Raw genomic sequence first — 13,809 nt, forward strand, 5'->3', positions numbered from 1 at the left:
GTTTTTCTCAATTGGGGCAGTTTATTTTGTAGATGATGTTCGGTTTTTACTCTTTTGTCATTTCATCCTTTAGTTTGCATGGTATTGATTGAAATGATCTTGCCTGTTTGCGTGCTGTAACTATTCCAAACGGCTTCAATAGTCTCGTTGTAATCTCTTTTATGACCTTTATACATGGCGTGATCACTGGTAAGATCAAGGCTTCCAGTCTCTGCATCACTGCTTCTGCAGTAAATCCTGATATTGGTGATCCCATCGGCGTTTCTCTCGTTAGTCCATAAATTGTGTTATTAAATTGAAAATGTGTTGTTATGCATAAATCGACGAGTTCTAGAAAACTCTGACTGTGAAGCTTCGTGTACGTTGAGCGATTTGTATCGTTGGTGATGAATAAGGATAAAATTTCCTTTGCTAAGCTTAGTTCAATTGAGATGAATAAGGTTGTTACATCGAAGGATATCATCCGTTGGTCTTTGTTGATTTGAATGTCCTTAACCTTATCCAAGAACAGTATGGTAGATTTGATAGGGTCATTCTATGAGTCCATTAAATGTTTAAATATTCTTGAAATTTCTCTCGATAAATTGTACGTTGAGGTTCCGGAAAGTGATACAGTTAGACGTAGTTTGTTTTGTGTATTTTCGGCCCACCGTAGAATCGAGGGACTACTGGTCCACTGGATTTCATTCTCTATTGAACCTTCTTTGATATTTTTCCTGGTTTGACAAGCTTGTTTAAGGTCCTTGAGATTTGGTTGTCTAACATTTTGATTAGATTTGCTTCTATTGATTAAGGTGGATAGGACAAGCTGTGAGTCATATTTGAAGAAATCCCAACACTTCAATTCTACTCGATGTTTGTACTGATGATGTAGTTAAGAAGAATAACAAAAGTTTCACGATCAAACCATCCAGTACATTGAACAAAACTCCACCTAAATCAGATTAGGTCTTAAATTAATTTCTCATAATCTAGGATTTGGTATTTTCGGTAGACTATACATGTTGGCTTGAAAGTAAAGTGTTTAGTCGTACAGTTTGTGCGTTACGCATTTCAGTCCAATGTAATTCCTATGGGCTTCTTTCATTTGTGAATTTGTACCAAATAAAGATTAAGTAGCATATTAATTTAAATTTACTGCCGAGTGACAAATAATGTTTCTATAAATTGTTTGTTTATTCCAATATTTTACAGTACCAGTTTTGATTGTGATCATCCAAATTCATGTGCTTCAAATTGCTTTGAATATCAACAGCACCAATGCCGAAATTTGTTAAATGCAATGAAACAGGTGTATGAATCAGAAACTGAGAGTAAATTTGTTATATCTGTTGATCGTCAGTATTTATATTCTCTAAGTACTGTTAGTAATACGCCTACCGCTACAAATACAAGTGCAACACTTAATCGTGGTTTAAATGTAACTTGTGATACAGGTACAACTTCACCAGCATCGTCTAATGTAATTCGCCAACATAGACCAAATGATTCACGCTCAGAAAACTCTTCCGATCAAGATTCCTCACATTTAGACTCTACTGACGATTTATCCGATTCAGATGTCACACATCAACAACAAGTTAATCCAGGACATGTAAAGCATAAAATTAGCACACTAAAAAGTTTACCAAATATTGTTCAATCTAACGACAGTTTAACTGGTTTAAGCAAATCAGCTGATAACGATCTTGATGTCAATAATTTTCTATTAATGCAACAGGGTGCACTGGCAGCAAGTAGCGGTAGTGACTTTTGGAAAGCCAGATCAAAACTGTTTATAAAATCTGCAAAAAGAAAAGTAAATTAATCTTATTTTATTATCAGTTCTCAATTGTTTCTGTTGCTTTCGATTCGTCCGTTTGAACTTCATTATGTTATATTTGATAAAGTGAACATAATCGCTGAATGTTTAAATACTTTTTGAAATATTTTAACATTTAACAAACTTTATCCAATCGAAATACTTTCTAACAACTAGTTTGTACAATTACTTACACAATAACGATATCGTTAAAATATTCGAGTATGTATTATCACCAGTTATTGGAAGGTGGTGGCATATAGATAGAAACTTTAAAAAATCTATATGTTTCTAATGATGATCCTCTTAAATTGAAGTATGATCAGGCGATTATTAATTATTATTCTGTACAGAGTACTTATTTTAAGAACGACTTGCTTACTTGGTTCCACGTTAGTTCGTTCATTGAGTACTTTGTACAATAAACATGATAACATCTTAGATATCATATGTTTTTCTGGTCCTTTTTTATGTAGAAATGTTAACCGATCTGAATAAATATTTCAGACGACATTTTTCAAGCATTTCACTTTCACTTATTAATATTTTTCTACACGTTTGGTGACTATTTCTCCGAGGACAATATCGCGTCGGCCTGGTGAGGCATTCGGGCCAACTGTTCTTCGAGTGTGCAAATGTTCCAGTAAACCTTCCTGTTCTAGATTTTTTGAACTTAGTTGTTTCTACTCGCGCGGTAATTTGAAAGGCTCATATTTAATCATAACTCTTTGTACCGAAAATCTCAGGCTGAAACGTTAGTACTCTTATTTGTCTATCTTTTGAAAAAAGAACAAGTGACTCCTATATTTAAATTAACGCATTTAATCCCTGATGAATGAAAAAAGTAATTGTAACAACTGAACTGATGGAAGAGCTTTCACCATTAAAGATGAGTAAAAGAAACTGACTGTTGAAAAAAAATTTGTAAATTATAACTTTTGACTAATTACGATTCGATTGTATGTTAATGAAAAATTCATTGCCATATCTCACAACTGGGGCTGAAAATCCATAACAGTAACAAAATTTGTACTCACAATAAAGCATTATTATTATTATATCACACAATTTTATATTTATCAATATTAGGATTGTCATGTAGTGAAATAGAAATTAGAAACCAAAGTACATTGAGTGAACAAGATCCATTGAAATTAATTTGTTAGCAAGATAGTTTATACTCTCCAATACGTTCAGTTTGCAATCGATAGTAACTCAATGACAATAAAATTTTACCTTGTCTAAAATGTTTTACATTTACAGATTACTACTTGCTAGTAGTAAGGTGCATTTATGATTAGTTTTATAGCATTTAATCATCGGAAAGTTCCCATAAAGCCTTCCTGTACTTTTTTTCACTGATTTTTATCACAAGGAATCTAATATATTTGGACCAAGTTCAAGCCGTGAAAACATGAATCTACTGACCAAGATTCGAATGAAATCACTTAACCGTTCAATCAATCCAAGCTCGTTTGAGAATGATACACCGGGTTTGACAGGATTAATTAACCTGAGTATGTTGGCTGGAGCAGGTGCGGGTTTGCTGAAGAGTTCTCGCCAAAGTATAAGTCTGAATCCACCACTGCTTGGGATTGAGGCTGACGAAGCAAGTGAAACTTTACCAGGTTTTGAAGATGATGATGGTGTTAAAAGTCAGATTAGGAAACCTGTTAGATTTCGTAAACATCATTTAGGTGAATTACCTATTCAGTGTTATTTGGATACTCATGTAAGTGTTGATTTGTGATGTATCTTGTCATATTATCCGTTATATTATTGTCTTAAAACTCATGAAAAGATGACAGTTTAACAATATTTTACCATAGATATGAATGATTAAACTTAATGCTCAACTAGGTACGTAACATTTAGTTCACATACAATTGATTTGAAACGCAAACCTTATAAGAAATCGCTTAATTGCTGCGACTTATTTTCAATTTTTTACTAAGAGGATTCACATTTTTTGTTGTCTTTACTTACGTTTTCAGGTAAAAAATCTTTGTAGCAGTGGTTTCAATCTTTTGAATAAAGCAGCTTTACTACTTACAAATAATCAACTAGCAAAGATGCTTCCGTTGGCTTGGGAGTTGCTGCTAGAAACGGATACAGAATTGTCATCAAGTGCAGGTATGTCCTTGAATATTTTTGGAATTATCTCTATATACTTTAATTGGATAAAGTAAAGCTTTTCGTTTAGTGTTGGTATAGGAATAATTGTATGAAATTCGATTCAGGAATATGTGGAGATAAACTATAAAACCTTAGTCATTAGAACTTAAATAAGTTTCGGAAAGTTAGGGACATTTTCATGGTAACTTTTGAACACTTAATTCGCCTGAAAGATTTTCTTTTCTAACAGTCAATTCAGTTACGCTTACTTCAAATTCATTCGTACTACTTAGGATTTGACTATTTTATTTTTAGGATAGTTCGTACTTTCAAGATTGAAGGAATTCTCATGTTTTTTTTCAAAACAATTATCCATTCATCTTTTACAAAAAGAGTCCGGGTAAAGTATAACACTTTTATGGTATGTGCTTTTCGTTTTTGTTGTTTTCACTGCAATATAATATTTTTTGTTACTTTTTGATAAAATCAGGATTTCGTTATCTTGATATAATTACAACAATTAAATTGAATTTCAAGTCCATTTCTCTGACATTTCAAGACAAAAAGGTCTTGATATGTTCCAAACGTTATTTTAAATCAACTATTCAATTAAATTCTAATCCTCGTAAACAAATTGATTGAATAAAATATGGTTCAAATGTCGATCAAAGTAACACTACGACAGAAAATAAATTTTTAGCTAGAAGTGAACTGGCGGTGTTGTTTCCTACAGCCATATGTTTTTCTGATGGGTGCTAGATTCAGTCTTATAAAAAGTCACTAGTAGGCACTACTGAAAAGTTATATCTTGATGCTTCTTAATTTCGAGTCTTTTTCCATAATGGAATCTGCTCATTTTTGTTTAAATAACGACTAGCATATATATACAAGGACAAATAAAAGATATTTTCTATATATTAATCCTGATTTAACGCTTTTTATATTTGAACAGCATGTTTCATACTTTTCTGTGGTGTACGTTGCCCTCAAATCGTTCAAGAAATGATTCTAGACGAAATGCGACATGAGAAACCTTCTCAGAGATTTAATGCTATTCTACGGTGAGTTCTACATATCCTATTATATTTGACAATCAATCAATTTACTAAAACTAGTGTTATCTTTTCAAGTAAGCATAGCCATCAGGCTGACTACATATCATTATTTATCATTTGAGTATTGAGGTCCTGTTCATAAACCAAAAATATACTCTATGGAGTAAAAATGAAGTTGAAGATAAAGATCATTAGATTTTATTTTTAAGTGTTTCAAGTTTAACTGACGACCGAACGTAGTTAATTATCTAACCGTCTAATATTTTCAAATACCACCTAAATTCAACTGCAACTAAGAATAAATAATCAATAGTATTTTCCGAAGTATTGTTTGATAAATATAACACTAACAAACACTGATATTTCGTATCTATTTTATGATAACCTATCAACAGTTATTTTCATTTGAATCTTCATAAACGGTAGTTGAAGTCAGAATTTTAATAATCACTTTGAGATATTATTATTTATGTTTCTGTACGTTGAATTGACATAAGGCTTGGAATACCTTAAAATTGGAGTTGATTTTCACAGTTGGAAACAGTAAAAGCCGTAATGATAATCATAATATCACTTTTCTATATGAAAACCCTGTGTTTCACCAAAATTAGATGCTTGGTCAGAGGCAGTCAAAATTCTGATAATCAGCGTTGCTTATTCTAAACGATAAAAAAGTGATAACTAGATGACATACTTGGGTTTTTTAGCACTATATAATTGCGGTATCAAATAATAAGTGGCTTTGGGATTCAAACTTTTCGTTGTTCCTTATTATCTGTCGTGATTTTATATATGTATAACTCACAAGAATAAATATGTGGTCCATCACAAGTATCGTTTTAACTTAAACAGTTAGGAACTTATACCTGTTTGTTAATGAAACCCGTCACTAAAAGGCAATGTGTACTAATTTGTAACCTCAAATGAAATGCACTCATCTGAGGCAAGATAAAAATAGGATCACTTAGTTCGATAAAATGAAGACATAATCACATTTTTTAATGATTAGATTAGGTGCTCCTAGTAGGGAAACATAACAAGAAACCGACGTCTGATGCAGCTGTCTTCATTATGATGCTTGATTCATTTTCTGTTGATTCGTGGGCAGGTACTGCAATAATTTTATGGGCATTTAATAAGACATCGTCTTTCTGTGAGCTGAACAAGTTCGTGTTTGTATATTGTGTTTCGGGGACAATGGGCTTTGAACCCGCTACTGGGCATGTCTCAAATGGACGTTTCTGGACCACCGAGCAGATCATGAATGGCTGCTACTGCTTCGCTTACAATGCTGCTTGTCAAGGATTCATGGAGGCTTTCACTGACACATTCAGACATTTTGCAATCATTTTCCAACTCTGTACGCAATTTAGGTATTAGCTGATTAACTCCGGTCACATCTCCTAAGCATGGATGATTCAGAAGCAATGTGTATAATTTGTCTATAAATTTCAACTGATTCTTTTTAAAACGCTGCTGTTGTCGCTGAAATAGCAACTGTAATTAATCGGAAGGGAGAGCCATTTTCTGTTTGTGTATAAATCAGCACGGTAATAGAAAATACAGTAGGACAAATTAACAACCAATGTCGTTCAAGGACATCAACGACAATTGTGTATGTTGAATGTCTTGACGATCCCCGTCGCTACTGTTATGTCCTGTGGTTTGGATGCTACTTGATATATCTAGTCGTTGCTGATTGTTGTGTTGGAAACGTTTACCACTTATACTTGGAAAGAGGGACCTCTGCAATTCCCATGACGCGAAAGTAAGAACACAAAGACTGGTGTAAGTGAAGATTTATTAATCCCAAAGCACGACGACGACGACTCTAGTAGAAAATACACTCCTTTATATATTGATTGTACACCCATTTCGATTAATAATTAGGATGAAATCACATACATGAAAAATACTTAAAGTTATAACAAATCACATACTGAGCATAGTTCATGTCAATGGAAAACAAGAATATCGTATATTATACAGAATAAAATATCATTCGAGAAAACAAAGCCGAATACTACATTAAGTAACCATTACATTGAATCAGAACGGAAGTAAAGTTGAACAAACTCGTAATGAGCAAACCAATCGAATTTTGACTTTTCTTTCCCTCATATCAATATGTCCTTCCGATTTGACAAGAAATGTCTACTATTCTGAGATAGTATTATAATATGGGTGTGAAATAGATGAAATGTTTACATCCACTGGGTTTAAATTAACAAAGCAAGTGTTTTAACAACTTTCGTGATGAAACATTGGGTGTTTGATTTAAAAATTACCATTACTTTTTGTTTTTGAAATGATCGAGTGGGACCAAATTTTAGTTTATGCATATTTTTTGGTAATGAACAAATAATGTCTTTGAGAATTAGTTTATAAAAACATAATTAATCTGCACTTTCTCTGTTTTTTTCCTAGATTTAGGACTTTGTGGTGTCATCGTTTTCATGTTTGGTCGCGACTTGAAGAAAATGCACCTAGTCAATTAAGAGTACCTCCATCTTTTATTGAATTTGTTTTGCCTTCACCTACACTCGGTTATCCTGGATTCGAGGCACCAGATCCTGTTTGGCAGATTCGTAAAGGAACATCGGCTGAAGAGGTTCAGCTAAAACAAAACGAGGCTACGGTATATTTATTTTGTTTTAATTTATCACCTAAACATTATGTTGTTTCTCAATAAATCTTTAACTTATTTTACCAAAGTTTTCAGTGGAAACATTTAGTTAACACTATACATTTTTCTGAATAAAATCTGTTGATAAAAATTTTTTATTTGAATGGTTGGTAAAAAACTGATGTCAGGCGTTTTGAAAGGGAATACAGAATACAAATCATCTGTCAAAGAAAGCATGACATTTCTCAAAGACAACTTTAAGAATATTAAGTTTTTTACTCAACAGTGATGGAGAAACATGATCAAGGTTTAGGCGCCTCTCCTTATTACTTTCATTTATCACCATTAGGAATGTGTTTGTAAACTATTTTGTTACACACTTTCTAAAACCTAATGTGCTCTAGCTTTTATATAATTGTTGTTTAATAAAATCAAAGTTAGTACTTGCCGACTTTATTTTCTACTGGTATCATCCGTATGACTGAGCTTTCGATCTGAGTTCATTGAAAAAGAAGTCTATATTTCCTCTAGTTGAGTGAACGTCCCTGAAAACCTTCAAAAAACGTTTTCACATCACATGGCTTTTTTGTTTAAATGTCTGTTCGTGTTAACGTAAAGTGATAATGCTGTGGACGAAAACACAGGTGGTGACAACCAATGTATTTTAATACAAACTAACAGAGCTTTTGGTCAAATGTGAAAAACAATACGTTCAATATTTAATTTGCGAATCTTCCATCAATTGTCTCGAACTTTATCATTACTTCATTGCCATAACAATTACTCACTGTTTCCGTTCTCTTCAACTCTATCTTCCCAACCTATACTGCCAAACACCCCACTTCTGATTGGTGCTGTATACTACTTATATCAGTAAAAGTAGCATACGTCACATGAATGTATAAAATCTATTTTCATTAAACTTGTTTCCTCATTGCAAGCATCTATAAGGCAGTTAACATATGTATTTCAAACGCTTATAATAAAATTAGGAGTACAGTTTGTGTTATGACCTTGGATGTCTTGTTTCGCTACCACGCGACCTATCGACCAATCCGGATACGACTTATACGGATCTTTACACTAGGCCAACCAATGACGTTCAACCGGTGCGGGCAGTCTAGCGTCCTTACTGGTCCTATGTCCTCCGAGCCCTTCCACTTGAGTCCAGAACACAATACCAGCTTCGAATCAGAGCAGATCGTTTATTTCAAACATACTCGGTTTATATATCAACCAGACAGACCACAACGTACCATAAATTAGAAAATAACATGTGTACACAAATAAACCAAAAAGTGGCTGTGCACGAGGGGGACAGTGAATAATAGACTGAGCATAGATTAAGAACCGTAAATCGTATAATAATAAATTATAGGTCAAAATAAAGCTTATAATAAGGGGAATATAAATATACGTAATGTAATTGTTGAATAATTATACAATAAGAATATTTATAGAATATTAGTCCATTAATAGTCCTCGGGAGTTACCTGTAATTTAATCTCCACTCGGATATAACAGTTTGTCTAATGGTTCATAAAATTTACTGTGGACCTATTGATGCTAGGAATAAAATGCTTTAGATATTTAATCATAATGATTGTATATTTCAGACTATCTGGAATTAATTTTGTTCTTTCGTTGTTCATTTTAATTTACCGAAACACTGTCTCTTTAAATTAGTTGATTTTAGTTTATTTTCAGTTTTTGTGTTAACTTGGTATAATCTTACAGATATATAACTAGATTTCCCCACTATTTATTTTATAGAAAACATTTGTAACAGCTTCAACATCTAGGCGTAAACAGCAACAGGAACTTTTGGCTCGTGCAATAGCAACAGAAACCATGCGAAGAAAAGAGGCCAGACAGTCTTTTCATTTAACAACATGCCCAGTTCTGGAACGTGCAACCATTGAACCAGCTTTCAGCAAAGAACACAGGGATGAAGGCAACATTGATGATAGTGAGTTATGTTTGTTTACCATATTGAAATTAAATATTGTTATGCACGTCAGATTTCGTGTAAATTAAGTACACTCTGCCTTAGCTGTGATTGGGTTTAGTTTTTAGCATGAATTGATATCAGGTGGATAATTATTGTAAACCATGTGTAGCAGTAAATATGATAGACAAATAAATGCATTGGATATTTGACGTAAATGAAAACACATTTTTGTCATTTGTTGACCATTATTAACTGGATATGTTTATTATTTCTATTATTCAACTTCGCGTTGTATATTCCCTCGAGAAACCATTACAATAAACCTATCTCAACCCGAAAATACGAATTTCAAAATACTAAAGTCGACTAAATTAATTATCTAACATCCGTATAAATTGTTACTGTTTCTGTCCATGCGTTTTCCTCCCAGATATCGCAAATTCTGCAGGATTCAATAGTGGAGCAGGTGGTGGACAAATAGGAGTATCCAGTTCAACACAAGATGAATATACTGCTGCTGTTCGGAGACTAAGTCTTGCACCAATTAATCGTACAGTTCTCAATCAAGCTCGCAATTTATCGTGGCGTCAGAGCTCAATACCTTGGTTACGGAACAGTGTTATAGCCCATGACGGTAAGCCAACATTAAAGTATCAGGAAATATATGATCTCCAAACTGAATTTTTCAGCTACTCTTGGTTTTAATTGTCTAAAAAGTTGGAATTCGAAATTGTATTTCATGTTAACACATTATGCAAATGGTTTATGTAGGTACCTTATGGAAGGGAAAAACCCATGTTTGTTGTATACCAATAATAGGATAAATAGTTTTAAATAACAAAGATAAAGAATTGGGACTTATGCCAAAGGAAACATGTGTGGAATCTGTTGAGGCATTGTTAGAAAATTAATTTCCAATATTTTAGCGAGTTATCTGACTGCAGAATAAATTTCAACGACACTCATAAGTTGATCTGCAGATCAAGGTGATGTTAAAACTAGTCAACACTGTTGCTTATGTCAGATCAGTGTCAATAGGAAAGGACCCGAATACATTTTTAGCACTTGATTTATTGCCATCGGTCTGTTTTATCTCCAAAGATGTAGAGGTCAGCGGCATCTTCACTATTCTTGTACTCTCTCAGACTGCATATCTACCATATGCCAGATAATGTTGTATAAGTATACAACATGAGATTTAGAAACTGTATCTTGGATTATAGGCAATTTCATGAGAGGAAGCGAAATAAGAAGGCGAACACAGTTTATAATTTGAGAAGAGTCAATCAGTTATCGGACAGAAGAAACCTACATCTTTTAATTAATGGCAAATAAAACTCCCAAATGTTTGTCACGCTCAGTTGAATCGTTTGGTTTGTCCAAATCTGAACAAATGACTTAAACGATTTTTTTAGTATATCGCCTAAAAAATCGTTTTAAATCTGAATTGACAACCACTGGAAATCGTAATGTAGCTTGCTATTATAATGTGGCATTATTCTAGTGCATCTGTTGTTGATAACTACTGCATTAGATCTAGTAGCAAGTGCGTAAAGTAGATTACATATTCTGTTTCAAGGCGTACACACTTCTTTCGTTAGTTACTATAGGAATATAAGTATTACTCTGATTGTTTTCTGCCAATCATCTTTTGATAAGTCTAGTTAACAATTATAAAGCGTGAACAGACTTTCAATACGTCATTCACTTCTTTGATCGATGTATTTTAGCTTTATTACTTAAGCAGTGAATTCAATAATGACATTTATTGAAAAGTGAGATATAGTAATTTATAAGTAAAACAGATTCATTGTTTGTAAAACTTACTTTTTACTCTATTTGTCATATAGATGAAGACCGTTGGTTAAGTGGATCTCATTCTTTATTCCCATCACAACCATTGCAACAAGCTCAGTTGGTCTTCCCATCTGCTCTATGCTCTGCATCAGTTTTACTGATTAATCTTTTAGATGATACGGCGATAAATGAGCATGGAACAGCAGGTAATTCATATAACTTTCATGATACTTGTCTTGAAATAATTCGAATTATGCTGACTTAACAGTTACTTTATTTTCCTTCAACTTTTAATGAACACTGACAACTAGGTGCAATTTTATACATACTTCATTTTAAATTTTTTTCAATCCTCAGTAGTTTATCATTCTAAGCCTTTAAATTAGGATTATCATTATTGTTTTGGATCAATACGATCTCTGTCTTTTCTACAATATTCTTCTGCCAAAATCTGAAAAGAAGCTTACTCTGACAATTAACTTGTATATTTTTCCCAGACTTAATTGACCATGGAATTTAAAAATGACCTGTGAAACCGGTAATGGTTTTTCAAAGAGGTGACAAGCTGCGTAGTCATTGAAATGCTATACACGGGCAAAATTATAAATCCTATTCTTTCAATGTGTTTGAATATACTGCTTACGTAACATTTTATGAATTATGCATAAATTTATACACAGAAACAACTTTCATTGATTTACTAAAATGAAAGAACAGTGATTACTGTATTTCAAATCCTTTTTTGGTATAACATTGTCTTCCACGAAACCTGCCTTTGTTCATAGGCGTTTCAAAATACTCCAAACCAAAACGTAACTCAGAGGTTTGTAGCGAACGCATGCGCTCATATAAGAACAGTCAAGGATGATAAGTGAGTAATTAACATGGTCAAAATGTGGCTTGAAAAGAACGAATAGATTCATCTAGCCAGAAGCTAAAATAACCTATGTGCGCTTGACATGGTACCAGCCTCTACAAGCTACCGTAAATTATTTAAATGAAATCCGTCATCATAGGGTTCCGAAACGAATTATTAAAATTGATAGATTTCCTTTATATTTATACAGACCACGCAACTCATATATGTATCGTGTGTTTTCTATTACGGTAAAGGAAAATATGTCTAATATTTGAAAGACATTCACATATTTAACACATATATATGTATGTGTAGTCATGAAAAAGACTAGAGGTTGTCATTGAGTAGAGTGCGTTGACATTCGTCACTGAATCTTCATGATTTCATAAACGAAAAACGTAAACCTTTAAGAACAACAGGTATTCCTCGTGAGCAACTGCATCTGTAATTGACAGCATTTCTATACTGTACTCAGTAACTCTCATTAAATTTTATTCCTTCAAATATATCTATATCCTTTTTTGAGTACAATCAATTTCAAACTGTACCAATTCCATTAATCGGTTCCAAATTTTAAGAAGTTGTACAATCTAACAATCTAGTTATGTGCAAAATGAAAGCCTAAAATGCGTGGTTTAGTTAAGTTTATCTTATTACTGATATAGTTATAAAAGGTTTGGTGTTTTAAGAAATTATGGGATCACTTAAACCAAGGAAAAGAACGAAGGATCACCAACACAACAACAAGCTAAACTCTTTCGATGCGTTCCAGCCCTGATAACTAAAGAGAGAAGACCAGGTTCAGATGAGGAAAATATATATTCCACAAGCAGCCAGAAGCATGAACAAACCATGCACACAACTCAAGCATATATAGAGCATAAAAAGCTACCTGGAAAACGTCACGAAATAGAGTATTAAAAAATGCAACAAACTAATGACATTTAGGGTCTTTCTAAGTGAGGAATGCAATCTGAAGGTAAAACTGGGTGCTATTGGCGCGGAAACGAGAAATTCAAATTTCAAAAATAATATTACACAAATAAGACGTTTACGAAGTGATTTCTGGAGATCTCGCATTACCAACAATGCTCACCTTGTAAAATATTGTTTAAGAATTTACACAAATTGTAGTAAATAATCGTTCAATTTTAATCCAGTGACCACTCCCCAATATTTTTTAGGTTTCTGGTTAGTATGTTAAACTGTAGTTACTGTCAATATATTTCCCTGTACATTACGTGTTTCTCCAAATGATATAAATTTCACTTTAAATAGTTATAAATCTGAGCACATAATTGGAATACCCTTATTTCGTTTAATTTCAGTAAATACAATAGCTGAGTATGTGATATTTAATTGTTTGCTAGAAGATACACCATTATTTTTACGCTTTATATTCGAGCGTCTCACACGCATAAAAAATAAAGATGAACTTATATTTATTTTACGTAAAATGATTCAACGGTTACCTGAATTACCAATGCAAACAGCACATGCTCTGTTCAATAACTTAGTAAGTTCATGTACTCACCATTTATAAGTTTAATAAGGTCTATTTAAAATGCTATGAATTGATAAGCTAAGATATATAGATATAAAGAA

The 13,809-nt window shown here is 32.9% G+C and overlaps 1 protein-coding gene across 2 annotated transcripts in view; it reads left to right on the top strand.

The window, feature by feature from the left end:
- The window catches only part of UNC80_1 (Protein unc-80), a 97,545-nt gene that overhangs the window by 46,003 nt on the left and 37,733 nt on the right, over positions 1 to 13,809 (top strand). For both annotated transcript variants that reach the window (XM_051211099.1, XM_051211100.1), the window contains exons 21-29: positions 1,195 to 1,798; positions 3,177 to 3,533; positions 3,796 to 3,934; positions 4,869 to 4,977; positions 7,399 to 7,609; positions 9,371 to 9,566; positions 9,979 to 10,182; positions 11,399 to 11,551; positions 13,533 to 13,720. In XM_051211099.1, the coding sequence (XP_051071136.1) occupies positions 1,195 to 1,798; positions 3,177 to 3,533; positions 3,796 to 3,934; positions 4,869 to 4,977; positions 7,399 to 7,609; positions 9,371 to 9,566; positions 9,979 to 10,182; positions 11,399 to 11,551; positions 13,533 to 13,720 (2,161 nt within the window). The remainder of the gene's footprint in view (positions 1 to 1,194; positions 1,799 to 3,176; positions 3,534 to 3,795; positions 3,935 to 4,868; positions 4,978 to 7,398; positions 7,610 to 9,370; positions 9,567 to 9,978; positions 10,183 to 11,398; positions 11,552 to 13,532; positions 13,721 to 13,809) is intronic.

This window comes from Schistosoma haematobium, chromosome ZW, assembly GCF_000699445.3.
Source record: "Schistosoma haematobium chromosome ZW, whole genome shotgun sequence".
Lineage (NCBI taxonomy): Eukaryota > Metazoa > Platyhelminthes > Trematoda > Strigeidida > Schistosomatidae > Schistosoma > Schistosoma haematobium.